We start from the raw sequence: 21,622 nt of genomic DNA on the forward strand, positions 1-21,622 counted from the left end.
TTTCTTTAATTGGCATGCATGTGGCACGTTTTGATTGCTTCCACTGCAGAGGTGTTCCAGAAAACCTACACATTCGCACATTGGCGACATAGATTATCCACTTCATTCCAATCAAGAAAACACTGATGTCCATCTTCTTGTTGTGCTTCAAGTACATTTCAGATTTATTTTCTTCCATTAGATCTGTAATAATATATTCTGCAGAAGCATGACACAGAGTGAGATGTAAAGTACAAGCAATGCATAAACAAAAGTCAGTGAATGCAGCTTAGTAAGACATTTATGGAGACACATAGGGGAGAAGAGGAAGAGGTAACAAACATAAACGCAACATGGAACAGGCTGTGCTGGTTTATTATCATAATACTGTGACTGGTCTAGTTTTTCATTAAAAATAATTTGTTTCTAAATAGTTTGAGTAATTCCTCTTAGGTTTGACCTCACAGGGAAAACAGCAGCATCATTTACTCATATCTGTGTCACACAAAGGACTCCTTGCACCTTGGGAAGGAAAGTACCATAAGAGCACCACACAGGGAGGAGATTGAGGTGAATGGATGTGTCAATAAATTTAACAAACTTAACATTTTCAATTAACAAAATGACTAATTAATTCATGTAATTTGGACATATCATTGCACACTGAGCCTTTCTATCCACTCCTACATGTTTAAAAGCTCCTCCAATTTCTGATACAACTGCAAGTCTGAAGCTGAGTCACTTACACCTCTTGTCTAACTCCAGAACAGGCTTCCTAAACTTTTAATGTGTACAGTGCCTACTTTCAAAATCACTGCAATGTGAAAAATGAAAAATCATTTAATGGAAACTCATCAATAAATCTGAACATGTAGACTCTTCTATGTGTGCTTTACATCGAACTTTGCTGCAAACCCTCAATAAATATGATTAAACGCAGCTGAAATACATAAAATCAAAGTTTAATTTGTTTAAAAAATGATAATCATTAAGGAAAATTTGCTTTTTTTTTTCTTCTTCTAACAGTTTTTAATTCAATTGAGGCAATTTTAATGGAGATAAACAGAAAGATTGGATGAATGCATTTTTTTTTGACAGGTCTGAAAACCACTGTACTCCACTTTCTCTCTTTTGATGATGTTTCTAAATGTGACCTCATTGTTTACTTCATTAGACTGAAAGCTGTAAATTCAATTTTTCTCATCCCAAACACACACACAGTTTGCATAGTGACACACGCGCGCACACTCCCAATTGCTCCTTATTTATCTGGTGTGGCTAGTGACAGCTTCTCGGTTGGTGCTGGATTTACAACTCTAAAATGCCCTGCCTGTGTGTGCAAGTTTCTGTGATTGAGGATGTGGTTGTGTCCTGCTCTGATAGTGTAGAGAGGAAAGACGTTGTGAAAAGAGGGAATGAGATGTAGATAAATAACCACTTCAGAAGATTTCTCCTTTCCTGCAGGCAGTGTGTGAGACTGAAGAAAGGGTAAAGTAGTGTGTGTGTGTGTGTGAGAGAGAGACACAGAGAGGTAGATACAGATTGAAAGAGGGAGTATAAAAGCAGGCACTACAATACTTAGATTCAGTCCATCTCACTCAAAATGGCTCCAGACCACAATCTATCACTGCTTTATTAGAGAATACACACAAACACATAGACACACATGGCTCAGTTGAGTGCAGTAGATTTCATCCAAATCACTGCCATCTGAAAGTAATGGGAGCCGGTGGCTGAGGGCCATGTCCAGTACACCCCTTAAAAACCAGACGGCATTTCAATATCTTATTTCAGGGCGCAATAATACTAAGAGGATTGCTCTCAGACTCGTTTAACGTTTTGTTTTATCAGCTGAAAGACTTAAAGATAAATGCTGCTTGACGGAGATGCCAGTGTGCATAAACAGCAGTAAAGTGGGTGTTATCTCTCAGAGCAAAAGAACATTTTTACCATGGGGTAAAATCATAGACTGTATAGAAAAGATGGGCAAAGTGAAACGTGACGCTCATGTGCCTTAAACCTGCATTCTTTCTAATGGCCAGCAGAGGGCATCTACCCTGGTTGCAAAAATAAGTCTGATTGCATACCAGGCTATACGAACATAATATACTTATTATATATAAAAAATTATATTAACAAAAAGTTTAATGATGAATTTATGATCTCAGTCACTATTTTCAAGTCTTACAACCGCAGAAAAAAGTACTTGGATAATAACACAATTTTTCGCACATTGCCTTTGTACACTATTTTACAATTATAACCATTTTTTAAACACAGTCCCTCATTTTCACAGGCTCAGAAGTAATTGGACAGCGTAATAGTCACACAACACCTGCTCCCTCAGTATTTCATGACAAATTAAGCAGATAAATGATCTGGAGTTGATTCCAAGTGTTTATCTTTAAATTGTTACCCATTCACTGGAAGTCTAAATATGAGGCGTAGAGAGACTGCAATAGAAAATAAGAAAGCCACCATTTGAATAAAAAAACAAAGTGTGAGTCACGTCTGCTTTCAAAAACTCAAAATTGGGTCAAAAATTATGATCAGAAAGAAGCTATTGAACAGGAAGTGGCTCTGTCCATCTTTTATATCCAGTCTATGTTTAAATTCTATAGGTAGCTTCCTTTTTATGTAAGAATGTACACTGTCTCTAATGTATTGAAAATGCTTGAATGCCTAAACAAAACAATGCTTTTGTGCAACAGCCATATGTTTTACTCAATTTCTGTTTTCACATCCAAGGATGCCACTTTACATGTGGGTGGGTGGACTGTTGTGAAATTACCAAAGTCAAGTTTTCAAGAATAAAAAGAAACTGGGTCGTATTTATATCTATACTCTAGTCACTGGACTTACTCAGCAAACAAAGCATTGTGATAGCCTTCAACTCTGCGTGAACACAATAAACAAAATGTCAGGGTGTCTGTGAAACCTCATACGAACAGTGACTGAATGTTGCACATACGAGTTTTCTGCTAAACACTGACAGTAACACTATTCCTCCCCGCTTACTTTTTTCAATCAGATGGCATCTGTATCTGTCCTCCCAATAACCAGGGGTAACACTCTTGATATTGTCTGCCATGTGTGAAACTAATCAGAGCCAAAACCTGGTGTTTGTATGTGTGTGTGTGTGTGTGTGTCTGCTTGCAATAGCCACTGGCACCTTGTTGTAAAGTCAATGATGCTGCTTCTTGTTGTACACTACCCCGTTGCACACAGACAGACACACACACACACATTCACACACTCTCATACAATCTGTCTCCCTCCATACACACCCCACGAGCAACATTGCTTGTATACAGGCAGCTGGTGATGAACAAATATTCTCTCTGTTGTGGGGTGTGTGGGCATTATTGCCTGCATAACTGTGCATGTGTGTGTGTGTGTTTGCAAAATGGGAATAACTGGATCGTGTCGACAGCAGCCGCCTTCCCGCCCTCCGGCACTGTGGCTCCTGATTGGATATCTCGTTAGTCAATTACCTCATTAGCGCATGTCCCATTGAGGGATCATGCTCCAGTGACAAAAATAAATAAATAAATCCATCCTTTTGTTTTGCTTGGATGCTTTTCTTCACATGATTCCTTACATATGGGATTCCTATGTCCCACATTTGCAGTTAAGCCGTCTGCTCATTTACTGACATGACCGGTTTTTGCTAGTCCCACAAGGGCTCAAGTCAAATAGTCAGAATGCACATCTGGCAGCGTACTGCTCCTAGCACCGGGGCGTCCTGCTGTTCTTGAGCATATCAATTACATTCAGTGAGATTCCTCTCCATATTAAAGACATTTAAATCAAACCTGTCGCTGCTACATGACTGTCAGGCTCAGTCTAGTCATTATACAGTTTATCCGTCTCTTGGGTAGGGTCAATGAATAGAAAAGACAAATAAACAAAGATGATTTTTCAACACCTGTGTGAATGTACAGATGAAAGGATCTGGTAATAGGGAACTCGGTGTTGTTTACCGCTCATCTGTTGGCTTTAATACTTTAGTGTTAAAAGGACAATTGATCTTTGAAATAGCAAATTATTGCTGAATCTGTGCTCAGGCTAAAAGAATTTGTATAACCTGACACTTGAAGTTTAGTGATTTTCTGAATGACCATATTGAGTACACTTTTACAGCATGGAACAGCCGTATACCACGCTGACACTTTGCTTTACTGTAAAAATGAGAGACACAAACAGTTAGAATATAGTCAAAATGCAGAGTTTGGGCCATGTATGTGAGTTTGAAAATGATTATTGCATGAGAACAGAAGGACAGTGGTGTGGTCTCTCCCAGGTTACTAATGAATTGCCTTTTTTTCAGCTTTACTTGCTTCTATGCGCTATTGCTTCAGGATAATTCAGACATGACAAACACAATACAACATAATCTGTATAAAAAGGGCCGTTTAAAAAAAAAAAAAACCTAGGATGTTCCATTGTCCTATTCACAATTCCCATAATAAGGCCTGTAAACAGAGAAGAAAATTGACAATTGATATAATCTGATGCCAGCTGTTGGCTTCTGGATCCAAATAGACTGGATGTGTCGCCTCTAATCATCAAAAACAAACTTTGACTGTACACAACAATAGCAAAGTAATGGATACAAACAAATAGGATTTTGAGATGCAGCAGTGATATATGCCACATCATTTGAACCATTGGTACCACTCTGTAGGAAAGCCTACAGAGATAAATCAGGTTCAGGTCTGTCAACAACGTTGCTTTGAACAAGACAGTGATGCCTCTACCTGCTCGCAATATATAAGCTCTTCTGGATAAAGCTTAGTATGCAGCAGAATAAGGAAAGTATGTAAAGTGAATCTCAGTTTCTTGGGTTTCTAGGACATGCTGGAATACATTACATCTGTCTGCTGTGTATGTCTACTTTTTGGGGCAATTGCAAAGAACCACTGTGAATAGTGAATTACTCATGAAAGTCTCTCTAGCATTCTCCCCCTCCATGCCCCCCCCAACCCATTTTATTCGTTAGCCACAGGACCTCCTTCCATCCCCCTCTTGTCTCCCTCCTTCCCTGGACTTTATCTGAATTTCTCTAACCTGAGTGTTTTTTACCGTAATTTTTTTTTGTCTTTCCTTCCTGTCTTCTTCCTTTTTGCCTTTTCACCCACTTTCCTTTTCTCATTTCTTCTCCTCTGCTCCTTTTGGCTCTTCTTTTGTTGTACAGCCTTCTTTTTCCTCTTTGCATCTTTTAGTGCATTCTTGCCTTCTGCTCCTCTCCTTTTCACACCCCTGCATATCTCCCACCTAACACCTTTCCCTCCATTCTCTCCCTTTTTACATCCCACTCTTACTTCCATTCTACTCTCCTTTCTCTCTCTTTCTCTCTCCAGACATGAACCTCACGCATGCCTTATTGATTTCTGAAAGCAACAGACAGCTAATGTAGGGCCCAGAAATTGTGCACACGGAGGATTCAAGACATCCATGTACATGCATATGGACTAGATACGCACGCAGACTCCAAGAAACAGCGGTTTTGCACTGAATATTGAAATTATGCCAAAATGATTAACACAAGTTTTTGTTTGGGAGAAAGTGAGAGAGAAGAAGGGGGAGAGAAGGTGCCTGTAGATGGCAGAAGAGTGCTTCAAGGGAGCATTTGGGAGCAGGTTTCACAAACACACACATACATTCAAGCATGCAAGCCAGTTCGCTGTCACATATTCCTGCTAACTCTCACATAGATGCATGTACACAATTTCACCAGTGTTGGATATTCCTCCACCACATAAACGTTTCTTAAAATCATTTCAGAACAGAAAAGCACACAAGCCCCGTTTACTCGCCTCTTCGCCGCACACTCAGATGCTGTAAATTACACCAGAGCTGCACTCAAACTGAGAATCAATGATCAGGAAATCAAAAGCACCGTTACTAATTTAATACTATTAATTACCTACTGAGAGAGAATGGCTTGTATTGTTTTTTTTTCTATTTGTGTGTGTATGTGTTTGTGCCAAACACCAACCGTAGCAGGAATGAATCCCACGTGGGTGGATATACTGCAGGATTGCAATGCACAGATATGATCATGGCAGGATTAATTTACAGAAAAGTAGTTTAGATTACAATGAAGGCTGCGTTTGAAGATGGGTGTGGTCTAACACTGTGGTACTGACAGAAGTGCACGTCCCACATGCTCGTTTTAACTCCCTATTGTCAGACAGACAGATGTAGTAGTCATGACTAACATAAACCCATTGCAAGATGGTCTCTACTAATGACATGGGAGTAAAACAGACCAAAAATAATGGCTTCCCAAATGGGGGTAGCATATTAGCACTTGAGCCTCTATATAATAACACTTAATGAACTAAATTTATTTATATTTTATATATTTTAAGAGTAGTGCCATCTAGAAAGTGTAAGTGTTAAATATTGTCTGGCAAAGGATAATTGTTTTTGCAGTTAGATGCTTTGAGCCCTGGATTGGATGTGTGTGTGCATATCTCAGCTTGGAGTTGTTGCAACTAAGTTTTACTGGATCTAATAACATTTGATTATCAGATAAAGATAAACAACATAAAAAATGAAGATAAGGAAAAGAAATTTTAAGATAAGGAGTATGTCAGAAGACTAACTGACACAAAAGTTAACAGAAAACAGAACTCTGAATTGGAGATTGGGTTTGGTAGCTTTTACTGCTCATATTCAGCAACTTCTAGTGTTGTTTTTCATTGATACTTTATATTGTAAAGAATGGTGTGATTAACATTTCATTTTTGGTAGTTATCTAAGTAAGTAACCCCATCTACAGTATATACAGCTACACTCAACCATTCAAAAAACTTCAGCTACAAGCTCAAATTCTGTCAGCTGGTATGGCTTCAAGAGCTAGATCTCACAGAAATCTCAAGTCTGAATACAACTTAACCTTGAAGGGAAACCATGAGGTAACAGGTGATTGGAGATCAGTTCTGATGCAATTCCTTCCTCTAAAGGGTGAATAAAAAAGGGATGTACGTGAAAAATGGATAGCCACAGAGTACACTTGGTCGTTAAAATCAATTTTAGAACAACTTCTACATCAGATGTCATGATTTAGTGTAGAATCACTGTTGCCAGTATACAATTTTCTGTCTCTTTGTTTGTGTTTTGAATACAAATCAACTTGCACAAACTTTTAAGCTGGATAATTAGCTGACAGAATTTATTTAATGAAGCCAGTATCAATTTCCCAACTTGTTTGCACAAATGTTTTGTACATTTGAATATTTGTAGCACATTTTAAATGTAGACTTTTTGTTAGTTTGGCATCAACAACAATTTGACCATTGGGATTTGTTACACAGTGAATGTTGACTAACAAGAGTGGACAACAAGCCAACATATACTCTTCTTCTCTTTTTGTGCTGCCTGCAAATTTCAACTGAATAATGACACAAAAGTTTAATCCAAGAAATTTTGAGGATTGCTGGAAAGTTGTGATATTAAAAGTGACAACACAAACTGTTTAAAGAAAAACAATGCATAATTATCCATTTTCTTCTCTCCGTGCAATTCAGGGTTGCAGATGCCTGTCACAGCTGTCACCACTTAACCAAACACTATGGATTTGACTACTGGGGCAACCTGAAGTACCCACTGTGGACCATTGCAAGAATATGCAAATTCCACACAGACATGCCTGGATACCTGGATTTTAACCCAGGACCTTCTTGCTGTGAGTAAGTTGGAAATATTATAATTCCTTACGGAAATAATCAGGTTGGTATCTTGTCTTAAATCAAACCATTACATGAAACTGAAAAACCCAGAAATGCACAGATGGGAATTTAACCTAACAAAGACTAATGAAAATGAACTTTTTGCAGAAATATTCAATCTAAATTCCCCATTATGTCCAACAGTGGGTTAACGACACTCAATGGGATTAACCTTCCTTTCAGTGAAATGGACAATGCTTGTTAATTGGAAGGTGGAGAAATTGGATTCTTTTAATATAGACACCAGGCTTAAAGATTATTTGGATTCGGTGTCAATGGAGCAAGCAGCATTGGCTCATCAAGGTCTTCATCCACCCACATAGCCTCTTTAAGCCTGCTAAGTATGAACATAAGGCTGTAACAAAAATCATAGAACCATATGTAGACTTTTTTTCTTTTTTGGACATTTCTGATTTTAATCCAGGCTTTAACAGATAAAAGTCATGACACAGCGATGTGTTTTTTCCTATGCCAATTGTTTCCCTTCAGCATATAAAAAAGCAAGAAATGAATCTAAATAAATCAATACATAAACTCCAAAACTGCACACTGGAGGGACCTGACCTGTTGGGTGTTTAGTCATGGTCACCTCTTTGCCTTGCCTCCATGTTACTTTGTATTTAGTCCATTATTTCTTACCCTTCTTTGCTACCCTTATGGGGGGAGGAAAAACAAAAAAAAGATACATTTACTGCATAGATATGGTAAGCTAAATGTGCCTGAAGTGGCATGCTATTTATACCCACTTGCAAACTATTATGAGGTTATCATTCTTTGGTAATGACTTGGTGCATTTACACATTTCCCCTGTGGACTTTGTTAATATAAAGTGGAGGCAAGGAGCTCTGCAAATATACCAAAATAGGGCATTGCCTCTAAACATATTCAAGGCATTAGCTTAAAGTATTTTAGATGCCTTCAAGGGATCAGCAGTGCACTTCAGTCGGCATTAGATACACTCAAATATTTCTGTCTACCATTTACCGCCAAATGCCCACGTTTTCCTCCTTGTATTGATTTTATTTCAAAAGACAAATGGAGTAATTGAGTGATGACTGTTAGTTGATCATTAGTTGGCCCATGTTACTAATTATGAGTTTTATTACCATTTGCTTTAAGATGTACCTTTTGAGTATTTGTTATTTTTTTTTCCCGTTTATAATAAATTTTGACTAGACGTTCAGTTTTGGTAAGAAACCATTCCCTGACACCAGTGCAAACCAATGAACATTGTCCTTTTCACAGAGCTGCAGTGGAAAAGAGTGACACCGAGTCAATTTTAGGCTATTATTTCCGACCAAACGCACGTGAATAGAAGCGGGAGCTTACGATGAGCTCTTGAAAGCAGCATCCCTGTATCAGCGCAGAGGGAAGAGACGCACCAACCAGTACACCAGGAGAGAAGACCACAGCACACCGAGCAGAGGGAACGATGCACGTCTCCTAGGGGTTCTGACAATAGGGATTTTCACTATCGTTTCCTCGTTTGGTTTTCCCAAGAGAACTTAAGGACTGGCTCAACATCACGAGCGAGCTCCGGTTTGACTTGTTTGGTGAGGATAATGAGACGCAGTGACTGTGACGCTTTTTTGAAAAGAAGTCGAATGAATGAGAAACGGTGAGATCAATTTCTCTTTTTTGGGGAGGTAAAGATACATTTTTTTCAGCGCAATTGTTTGTGAAGAAAGAACGAAATTAAGAAAGATAGAAAGAAAGCGAAAGGAGGTGCAGAGAAGGGAAAGAAAAAGAAGCTTTGACACACGCACGGAAGAGAGGAAGATTTTCCGAACAGATACCCTATTAAAAACAGATATCCCTGTTCATTTTTGAGATATTCAGCGGTAAGAAAAAAAAAAAGTCAAGGGGATATACATATTTTTTAAAAGACAGAACAAGAGGGGACGCACAGTATATATAAGAGCACAGGAGGAGAGGCATATAAGAAGGGAAAACGCCACAGAGCCTAATATTTTCAGACTGAAGAGGAGATGCAGCTGAGGGGAAGTGTGGATTTGAAGCTCTCCCTCCCTCTCTATCACTTTTCTGCAATGGAACGGGACGGAATAGAGAGATACTGACGACAAGCACCGCTAAAACCTAGCGGAGAGTGGATTTAAAGACAGAGAGGCAACCTGTGCGCCCGTCCCTTCCACCCCTCTGCCTCTCTGGGCTTTTTTTTCTCTCCCTCGGTGGATGTTGACTGAATTTATTAGATTTTTTTTCGGATATGAAGGATTTATCTAGTCTATGTTAGAAGGAGGCGGCAAAGAAAACGCACGCGTCTCCCGTTTCTCTCCCCCTCTCTCTTTCTCTCTCTATCTCTCCCACTCTCTCTCTTTCTCTCTCCCTCCGTTTTCTGGATGTGAAGCAGCATGCGGCCCGGTGAGAGCTTAGAGGGCTCGAGCTCGGCTCACGGAAGATGTATTGATGCTAATAATATTACTAATAGCGGCACGGAACGCTGTCTCACGCACCTCTCGTCGGCTACGAGGAGGATGAAGAGGGTGACGACGAAGAGGGGGATGAGGGGGACGAACGAGAGGATGAGGGACGGAGGAATGACGGCGATGCGCTGTTTTCTGTGGAGTCTCGTTCTCTGCTCGCTCTCATCGCGCGCCCAAGGTAAGGGGATGCGACACCCGCAAACACACAGACACACGCGCGCATACACAGACAGTTAATAAGCGAACCCACACGCAGTCACACGGTTTGAGTGAGAATGGCCGGTAGTACATTTTTTTCTTCTTCTTCTTTTAATTTTTTCTTCTTTTTCTTTACTGATGCAGTCAAGCGCGCGCGCGTTTGTAAAGAGGAAAGTGTGGGTGTGCTTCTGCTAGTGTGCGAGAGGTGTCTGCGTGCGCGCGAGGATGTCTGCGAGGTGTCAGTGCAAGAGTGTGAGTGAGAAGGGGTTGGGGATGTATGCGTGGATGTATGGTGTGTTGCGGGGCAAAGCAGAGAAAAAGGAATTGGCATACAGGTAGGATGAAGGGAAAGAGGGAGAGATGAGTGGAACAGGCAACAGCTTCTCTCCCTCTTTCCTCGTTTTCTGGTTGCTTCAGTTTGCTCTCTCTCTCTCTCTCTCTCTCTCTCTCTCTCTCTCTCTCTCTCTCTCTCTCTCTCATCCTTCTCTTCAATACAGCCATTGAGCTGGTAGCCAATAAATATTCTTGCGGTAGCTCTTGGGCTGTGGCAGCGAACGTGAGTTGCTTATACCAAAGTGTGTGCGGGAGTGTGTTTGTCTGTGTGTGTGTGTGGGTGTGTGCATGAGTGTGAACGTGAGTTGCTTCTAGTGATGAGGCCCAAGCCTTACACAGCATTTTATTCCCAAACCTCCTCCACCATGACCATTTCTTCTTCTTCTTCTTTTTTTTTCTGAAACTGCATTTCAGTCAAAAGATGTTATATAATTCTGGTGTCCCCCCCACCACCTCTTTTTCTTTTCTATCTTAGACACTTTCTGTCCTTGTCCTTGCTCTTTCTCTTCCCCCTCCCTCTCTCCTCCTTGTTTCACTTGCTCCCACTCTTTCCTTTCTTGAGTGAAATAAAATGTTAAAATATTCACAGCGTGGCACCCCCTCTCCTGCCTTCTTTGTCTGTCTTTCCCTGCTTTCCATTTTTAGTCCTGTCTTTCTGATCCTTTTCAAAAATGTCGTATGAACGCGCACATTTGAGTGAGCTCACACACCCAGGCAAACGCAGTCACTGCTGCGTCAGGTGAGGCTTTTGTGGTGTTTAGAGTAACCGAGTCTTAATCATCACATCTAGAGGAAAGGATGGTGTAGAAGAGGGAAAAGATGGATAGAGAAGAAGTAGAGGAAGTAGGGATGTGGGAAGAGGGAAGGTGAGCTGAGTGACAGAGAGAGGGAGAAATAACACGATAGGAAGAAGACAGAACAAGTTTAGAGACTCGAGCAGGACCAGGTTTCTAAATAAGCCTGCCCCCTCTATGGGCTTCTGATAACACCCAGCCAAGGTAGTTTCATAAGAAAATATGGCTTCATAAGGGGATAGACTAAGCCTGAAAATTGCACAAGAAGGAAAAGGAAACCTCAAAAATCCAGCTACAGTGGAAGCTACTGAGAACCGTTTGTCATTGTCATTGCAAAGTCTGTATCATCCTCCAGTGCGGGGAGATTGTGTGTAGGCTGACTGAACAGAAATACTATGGATTTCTACAGCGATTAAGCGAATCGACACAGGGACAGTCTAGACGCGCGGTTTTGCACCATCACAGCATGCAGTGTTGTAGTTTAACGCTAAAAAAAATAACACCCAGGAAACTCCAGACTTTTTTTGTTGCCGATTTCAAAAATACTTTTTTTTTGGTTATGGTTCACTTTGATGGACAGATGAGAGATTGTGATTTGTAGGGTGCCAACTGAACAAAGGCAAGAAAGGTAGGATTTCCTCAGGCGCAGAAGATCTAATTTTAAACCCTCGGGGGCACAGATCCTGGCACTGATCTCCTCGCAGCTGTCAAGCCTGTGATAGACCTCATAGCAGCAGATATTTTTAAAAATACTTCTTGGGATAGCTGTTTTATTTAAAGCAGTCTAAAGAGTATCTTTAGAGAAATGCTAATTCTTATTAGGATCAATCGAATGTCAAAGGTATAGAAGCTGGCAAAGCAAGCGGGCAAATAAAGCCTTCTTTAGACGTACAGAGGCTGGAATAAAAAGTAAATAAATGTGTAATTAAATGTCCCCTTGATCCATGCTGACATTTTCAGGACCAAGGCTTTAAAAAGAAGCTGGAAAATTAAAAGCAGCCACCAGCCAAACGCTGTTACATTTTGGCTGTGGCTGGCAAATTAGTCTACTCCACCGGCCATTGGCAGGTAACCAATCATTGTATGGACCTGCAATTCTATTCTAAAAAGCAATCTGGAAGGTAAAGTAATGAACAAGGCGGTAATGGATTCACACGCTGCTGTAGCCAGTGGACAAAAACATTAATTTTTCAACTTGCTTAACACATTTGACACAAAGATACAGTACCATTTCTGGAGAAGTAGCATCTTTTGTCATGATGCGGGACTTTAATTGAGGAGTCGGTGTTCCTCAAAGTCTTTGTGCAATGAAAGGACTTTAAAGAGGTCATTCATGGAGAGAGCTGATGAAAGGTTTCAATACTCCTAATTTCTTTGGACTCTGTGTATCTGAGAGGTGATTATAAAAGTGCTACTCTTTCGTTATGTTTAAAATTAAGTTTTTCTTAACAGTATATCTTGAAAAAATTGCTGTACTCGTACTCTGCTCTTCTTCTCGCCACTTGTCCTTTCTCCGTTTCATCTGTTCAGCTCTCCTCCTCCTCCCTGCTGCTCTGCTCTCCTCAGCTCATCTCTACCTCTCCTCTCACCCCTTCTCCTGTCGCCTGCTCCTCTATTTTTCTCTCCTCTGCTCAGCATTTCTTCTGTGCTCTCAGCTCTCCTCTAGGCTCCCTCTCTTCATTTCATCTGTCAGATTTGTCCTGTGGCTCCAGAGGCTTAATTTACTCACCAAACATACTAAATTGCACATGTGCACATGCACGCAAGGAAAAACCCACACACATTTTTCACCGTCTCCCAGACCTAAATGTAATCTGGGCTACATTCAACTTGTCAGAATCAAAACGAGAGCTGTGTCCAACCTCTCAACCTGCATGTGCGCAGCAAATATGGATTTGAGCTGTTTTTCAGCAGTGCCACCAGAGATATAACCTTAGAGATTTTTTTAATGACACTATAGATCTCATCAGCACCCAATTTAAAGGACCAACGCTGACTAGTTGAATACGACCAATTATCAATTAGATAGTCGGGTCATTGTCTTCCAGTCATCAGTAGGGTGTAGAATTACATACTGTTTCTGCTGATAGCTAGACTCAGGCATGTGACCATGCAATTAACCCATAAGGCTAAAAATAGCTAATTTAATTTATATTGATTAGCCATGTAGTACTTTGTTCTTGCAACATGAAGAAATTGAAATTTATCAGACATCCTCTGGTAGCATCTAGTAATTTAATGCTGGTCATCAGTGTTAAATTGCAAAGGCTCTAAGGCACGGGGAAACGGTCCACCACCCAGGCTTTACAGCTCATCTCTGCATATCAAAGAATGATTGGAGCAGTCCACAACCCTGATGCTGATTATAAGTCATTGATTGATGTTGTCTATTAATATGCCCCAACTGATCATTTATCTGTGTTAGTTAGGGGGCAAAAATCACTTGATATTCTATCTACAATTGATACTATGTCTTATTGCTGAAACTCACAGAGGGAACTTTTTGTCTCTGCTAGACACATTGTACATTTGGACTATTAGAACACTGTGTTCATAATGAGCCAGAGCAGCATGCTCACACAGCAACGACTTTCTAACACACATTTAATCCTGTGGCTCATGGCTGGTTTCTCAGGGAGGAAGATGTGTCTGTCGTAGAGTCAGCCTCTTGATCGTATAAATACTTTTGGCTTGCAGAGACAGAGAAAGGAGAAGATGAGGTGAGGTTCAACGGTAAGCATGTAAGGCAATTACCAATTTTGGTTTCTTTAACAAAAACCTGGGCTCAGATTGTCCCACTTCTTATCTCACCCTTTCCTACTGTTTAATCTTGATCATTCTCAACCTTTGTGCTGGTGTCTTTTGTGTCCTTTACTACTTCTAACCACCTTTTTTTTAACTGTTGTGCTTATTGTTTCTTCATCTGTTTGAGCCTTACCTATAGAAATATTTCAGTGCCTATTTTGAAACATGACTAAACCTAAAGCACCAAGAAAAGTAAGTGACATGGAGCTTGAAATGTTTCAGTTTTAATAATTAAAACATCCAAGATCCAGTTTTTGTTAACGATCCTGTGGGAATCTAGTTTGACAAAATGAAAAAAGAAAATGTGCTCAGTAGAGTGTAGACCTCCACCAAGCAGGTAGAGAGTCATTTGTACCCAGTCTACTTTAATGCACTTGTGTGCAGGCTAATAATCCTCACTTGGTTTTTTTATTACCCTGAAGTGCCAGACGTGCTGTCATTGCCATTTATGTTTGCTTTATTTCATGCCCAGTAACCCTCTTATTTATGTTCTATTAAGTGTTTTTTGCTGCTGCCACCTACACCTGAATTTATGTGATTTCTTTCATAGTTAACTCTAAATTTGAAGTAGTTCTCACTTATTAAACGGCGGTAGGACTCCGTACATCTCCTTGGAAGAGGTTTGTGTTCTACTGGGTGCAAAGATGTATAGGTAGTATAAATGTGCAGGTAGTTTTCAAGATCTGCATTTTTCGAACACGTGATTTGCAGCAGCTTTCCATTTGTAGTAGTAAGTTAACATTACTAGTGTAAATGTTGGGTTTGCATATTGAGATGTTTGCCAGTCAAACCGAAAGATGAATCCAAATGAGTGTCATTGCTCTTAGACTGCTTTTCCGATGCTTTGCCAAGTTTTTTGTGTTAAAGAACAGACTTGTAGTGTCTCCTGGCTGTCTGTCACTGTCGACTGTGAAAGAAAATTACTCCATACGTCCGTCGTTTTTGCTGTTGACAGTTGACATAGGTACTTGTACTTTCAGCCACGTCTTGTCAATTCAAAGGTACAGAAAACATGGGAGAGAAAATGACAAAATGCTGACATGCACACCGTGCCTTCAGGGTGTGGAACACTGGCCTTCACCATTTTTAACACCAAAGTATCACAATGTTTTGCTGTTATATCATCCAGCTTTAAGGTGCTAAATGTGTTGTGAACATTCTCTTGAGATTTTCTTCATTATGTTATACCTGATGGTCAAACAGGAAGCATTGATTTCCCCAGAAAGCTTATTTTTATAATGTAAGTTACTTTCTCATGAATGTAATCTTGTGATAACTGTCACCCCTAAACCCATGAACATATGTGAGATTTGTGTACCTTTGATATTTTACCTTTGATAACATTAGAGGGGACTGAACTTTCAGTTAGAGGTATCACTTTTCGCTACTTTTGATGTAAATTGTGCTCTCGCCTGTTCTCTTTCCCCTCCGATTCCTTTACAACCTGCATACTTTTATGTTATCACCATAGCTAAGGCTGTCTGAAAACAGTTTGGCATCCGTGTGGATGTAATTTTGAATTGAACCCAAAAATCGTGACCCAATTGAAGCCAAAAAACAAAACAAACAAACTAGATCTGTAGGCAGTATTATTTAGTTGTCCCTTTTAGTTAATTTTGTAGCATTTACTGAAAACTATATACTTCCCTAGTGAAACCTACTTTTTGAGTGGTCACCAAGAACATTTTTTCTCTATATTGACTGATCCATATTCAATTGCATTTTTCTCTCCATCCAAACCCTGCCTTTCCTGCTAACCCATTATTCCTTCCTCCTGCATCCTCCTACTGACCTCCACCCATGCTGAATTTGTAATGGCCACCTTTCTTTCATCTCCCACATCTGGCATCTCTCCTCTTACCTCCTTCATCCCCCTTCGTTCTCTTTTCTCTTGTCCATTCATCTTACCTTCTCTTCTCCTTTTCCCCTCCTACCCGAACCTCTATTCTTTTTGAATTTGTTATGAGTGTTGATTATATTATCTGGGTACACACATGGTACAGCTGTGTTAATCTCTTGCATTTTTTCCTTCTAGCTGGGAACACGTTTTATTCCCTGCAACACAAATTGCCACCCAAATTTCGTGTTTTCTTTTAATTGCTGGAGCCAAATCTGTTCATGTATTTCAGATCTCTGCCTGGTATGCTTTTAAAAATGTCAGATTGCACATATTGAGCTGTCTCTGCTATCAACAGGCTTGTTAAATTGAAAGAAGTGATAATTTTGCCATGCAAATTGGAATAAAAAGGGAGACTGCACTCTGGTTAGCTGTTCCAGCTGTTTTAAGGTCTCGTGGATCCTTAACAGCTTTATATATACAATTCTTGTTTTCCTCCAAGGTCTGTTATGAATACTCATTGACACAAGTGTGACAAGTTCAATCATAATTCACTGTAATTAAACTGAAAGGTATGGCAGCTTCCTATAGAAGTGATCAGTGAATATAACATGTTAACAAACCATCAAAAGAAATAGTCTAGGAAGTGTGTTTTTAATTTACCTGAGAGTTTTACTTTTTTTCAAATTAGAAAAAAAAAATACGATTAAAGGGCAATCAAATTGGAGAAATCTCTGCTTGTCTAATAATTAACGGAGGAGGTTCAGAAGATATGAGATTTCCACACAAACCTGGCACAGACACACACACTGTAGCCTCTTCATTATTTCAGAGATGACTCGAAGTAGACATGACATGAACATGTTGAGCAGGCTAGAGCAGGCACGCATACACACATACACAGGAACTTATAAATACACAAAAAAATATTGGGCACACCGAGATAGCATGTGTTACCCTAAGGGTAACTGCAAACACACAAGTGCACACACGCAGGGACACGCAGGCATAGGAGGTAGACACATGCGCACACACACACACACACACTCTGATGCGTTACGAGAAAGGCAGATGAGAAATTAACAAAGACAGACAGTCTCAGATCCAGCTGGTGCTCCTTCTTGGTGTGTGTGTGTGTCTGTGTGATCTGCTTTAATCTATGTAAAGAAACATGCAATATTGGTATGGTAGGAGGACATATTTCATTAAAGATGGATGCTTGAAGGAACATGGGAAATGGCATTGGAGAAGGATAGACGTGTGGATGCATAAACAGCAAAGTCGGTCAAAGGTTCAGTCCTTGGTGACAGCCAGAGTGTGCCCCTCTCAGACAGTCCTTGAGGAGGAAACTGATTCCCTTAATGACTGTTCTCTCTGTGGAAAGTACATACAATAGCTGACATGAAATTACAACAAGAAAGAATAGTCCGTTTTGTTTCTGTCTTCACAGATATTGCATCTACTCTAACGAATTTCCATAGATGGGCAGATTTTAATTTTCTCTGTTAATCACTAATATTGTATCTTTAAAAAAATGGAATACTGTGAAAAAAAATTAATGACATGTAAAGTGAAATATTTATTGAGTATAGAAATTCAGTATCTCAAATTATTCGTTTTTTAATATGTTGATATAATCAGTACTGATTTGGACTACTTTCCAATAAGTAAAGCACTGCTGAGGTGATATTAAAGCCCAAGTTGCTTTGATAATGGCTTTAAGCTCATTTGTATTTTTGGATTGGGTGTCTCTGATCTTCCTCTTGATGATAGTTGTGGGATTTAGGTCAGACAAGTTGGATGACCAATCAAACACAGTAATAACATGGTCAGCAAACTATTTGGTAGTCCTTTTGGCACTGTGAGCAGTTGCTAAGTCCTGCTGAAAAAGAAAGTCGGCATCTCCATAAAGCTTGTCAGCAGATGGAAACATGAAGAACTCTAAAGTCTCCCGGTAGAAGGTTTCTGACTTTGGACTTGATACAACACAGTAACCAACTATCACCAACACCAGCCAATGACATGGCACACCAAATCATCACAGGCTGTGGAAACTTCACACTGTACTTCAAACAACTTGGATTCTATGCCTTTCCTCTTTTCTGTCAGACTCTAGGACCTTGATTTCCAAATGAAATGCACAATTTACTTTCATCTGAAAAGAGGACTTTGGGCCACTGAGCAACAGTCCAGTTCTTTTTCTCCTTAGCCCAGGTGAGAAACTTCTGATGTTGTCTCCGCTCAGGAGTGGCTGATATTAGGAATGCAACAGTTGTAGCCCCTTTTCTGCTTTTGATGCACTGACACCTGCCTCAGTATACTCCTTGTGAAGTTCTTCAAGTTCTTGAATCAACTTTTTTGGCAATCATCTCAAGGCTGCAGTCTTCCTTGTTGCTTGTCTTTTCCCACCAATATTTTTCTTTCTAGTCAACCTTCCATTGATATGCTTAGATAATACAATACTCTGTAAATAGCCACCCTTTTCATTAATGACCTTCTGTTGCTAACCCTCATCATTTGGACAAATGCTGAATCAGCGGTCTTGATGTAAGTTGCATGTATTGAAACAAGTTTTATACTGTTTAAACAGTAATTTGCTCAAACTTAAAATGAAATATTCTAATAATTTAAGATACTGGATTTTGATTTTCATGAGCTACAATGAGCTGTTACCAAAAATAAAACAAAAACAAAAAAGTCCTGAAAGGTTTTCACTGTGCATGTAGTGGATATACAATAAATGAACATTTACTTTTTAAAATTAAGTTATTAAAAAACTAACTTTATACGTTGTTGTGTATATTGCTAGAATCTAAAATCTACATGTAATAAACTTTAATTTGACACTGATGTGTAGCCATGCCAACATATTGGTTGTCTTAAGGTTTTAAGGGTAAAGAAAATACATTTTTGCATGCTCCTGCATTTGTTGTATAGTAGTCATGTCTCATAGCTACCAAAAACATGCAAGCACCGGCTGTTTAAAACACCCCTGTCATAACGCATCGCTTACAGTGGTTGTCAGAGGCATTAATCTCGCTGATGGCACTGATTGGCTAATCGTTAGGCTTCCTGGGGCACTTATTAGACTTATGCCATGAAATGCTACTATGTCAATGAGTCAATTTGGTGGAGTGGACACATTTGAATGTCTGGACCCAGGCAACCACAACAATGAAGAACTGAAAAGACACAAGTGGGATGGTTGCTCATTACTGTTTAGAAAGAAGCTCTGCAGTCTTCTTCACAGGCTTGTAGGTTGCTTATCTTCCAGGTAAAAATGGTGTGGGCGATCAAGCTCTTTTTTTCTGTCAAAGAGCCTCAAAATCTACTTGAAAATCCTTGTAAGAGGATATTAAACTTGAATGCAATTTTGATTAAGAATTTATCATTCATCCTATTTTATGGTATATCTTCAGCTGAAGCAGGCCTGTCATAGTTGTTAGGTCCTAATACGTCATGTCTACTCAAGGAACACTGTTGTAGGTGTAAAACATGTTACTGATAAATATAACGCAAAGCTTAAACTAACATAAGTTAGTGAGAATTATTTAGAATTTGATTTGCTCACAGTGATCTTTTCTTTTAGAGTCACAAAATATAATAGAAATATTTATTTCTCTGCTGTAGTTAGAAATTTTCTAACTTACTTAATTCTAACTTACTTAATTCTGTATGGTTCTGTGCCTTGCTTTTTCTAACTAATTTTCTATCTTTTTTTAACTAACTCATCAATTCACTGTTATATATATCACATTTTAGATAGTCGTGATGTAAATAATATTCTTAAAAAATCTGTACTAAGATACTAATGGAAACTAAAAATTACCATCATATTAGATACACAATTGCAACATTCTTCACCTCCTTCAGCTAACACAACTTCACACTCCAGTATGTACAAGCAGTTTCATGAGGTCACCAAAGCCCGTGTTTCAACAACATTAAAGTTTTAAATTGTAACCTGACTGGTGCACACACTAATGTTAGCTGTATAACTATTAGCAATTACCCAGTGGCCACATTAGCTGTCTGTTAAATTATCATTAAGGTAGCAGCTAGCAGCTATTGCTAATTAATAAAACAATAATGTAATTTTGGAGCTAGGCAGCAAACGATATCAGTCTTGCTTGTTAATATACAGTGTTAATACAACAGGATAACACAATTATTTGTGTCTAAAAATGTTTCTCTTAAAGTCTCAGGTTAAAGCAGAGAAAAGTCAGCTTGGCAGAAACAGTGACAGCCAACTTACCAACTCTGTTTATCAGAAGAGATGGTACCAGATCACCAGAAGCACAGGAAATAAACAGGGCGGTGTCAAATACATGTGCAGAATTGTTCTGTGATATTGAGTATGGTATTGAGTGTTAAATATTTTCTCGAGTATTGGCATTGAGTTTGAAATTCTAGTATCGTGACAAGCCCAGTGTCTAGTTGCTAAGCTTCTCGTTTTGCTCCGGAGGTAAATGGAGCTATTTTTAATAAATGCAAATACATAAATGTTCAACATAACTTGTTCCAGTTTAGGTGTGAGAAAACTTAACAATTGACGTGGATGTTTACCAATTATCACCTTAACTTAGTGCCTTAAAGAACTTGGTACTAAACAATTACTGCAGTTGTCTTTCTTTTGTTATTCCGACTGTAAAATATGTGCAGTCAGATTATAGAACACTCAATCAATTTAATTTATTATTTTTTAAATCAATTTTTGACCCAATAAATCTTATTTTAATCTAAATTATTGATATTAAAAAAGTGAAATTGCAAATTGATGAGTGTACAGCAGACAAAGAAGTGGTTTGTGAACCCAGCTACATTTTTGCCCTAAATTGGAGCTAATCCAACCCTTCAATATTTCATGCAAGTTTTACATTTATTTCTTTTTTTTTAAAGACAGAAAGTGTGGCACTTAGCTTAATTGATTCTGTGGGAAGCATTTGACAATTATCATGTAAAAGAATACTTTTATCTTGTATTAAAAATATATAAATGGATGCACACGGGAAATTGGAGACAGAGAATGGAAATGAATGGCTTTTTTCCCATTTAGGCCTGGCATGTGATGACAGTGCTCATAGAAGCAGGCTGTCAGCAAAGATCATACACGCAAACCTTATCTAAACAAGCACACAATCTCCCTCCCTCAACACCTCATACTGTTATGCTCATGAAGATTGTGTTTTTACTATAGAATTATGGTTATTAACTCCTCTGTTCGTAAATAATCCTACAGGATTTTGTATCCTGATGCAACATTGCACAAAATGAGCAAGAAATATAGCTCATGGATTATTATCTTTATTATCATCATTAAGCTGCATTTGCATGCGTTAGCACTATCACCTTATCCTGCAGTCTTTTAAGCTAGGAGTCTCAGACCTCTGCAGGTGATGCATTTCTTCTTGAGTGATGATGTATTTCCTGTCTGAGTCTTGCGCCTTGGGAGCCTTTTTGTACTCTTGTTCATTCTGTCTATGTATGTGTATT

General features: G+C 39.1%; 1 protein-coding gene across 7 annotated transcripts in view; it reads left to right on the forward strand.

The window, feature by feature from the left end:
* The first annotated feature begins 8,860 nt into the window (after nt 1-8,860).
* Nucleotides 8,861-21,622, forward strand: part of csmd3b (CUB and Sushi multiple domains 3b) — a 380,853-nt gene continuing 368,091 nt past the window's right edge. For all 7 annotated transcript variants that reach the window (XM_040020932.1, XM_040020933.1, XM_040020934.1 and 4 more), the window contains exon 1: nt 8,861-10,340. In XM_040020932.1, coding sequence (XP_039876866.1) covers nt 10,091-10,340 — 250 coding nt within the window. In that variant the 5' untranslated portion in view covers nt 8,861-10,090. The remainder of the gene's footprint in view (nt 10,341-21,622) is intronic.

The sequence above is a fragment of the Simochromis diagramma genome, unplaced genomic scaffold, assembly GCF_900408965.1.
Source record: "Simochromis diagramma unplaced genomic scaffold, fSimDia1.1 OVJJ01000753.1, whole genome shotgun sequence".
NCBI lineage: Eukaryota > Metazoa > Chordata > Actinopteri > Cichliformes > Cichlidae > Simochromis > Simochromis diagramma.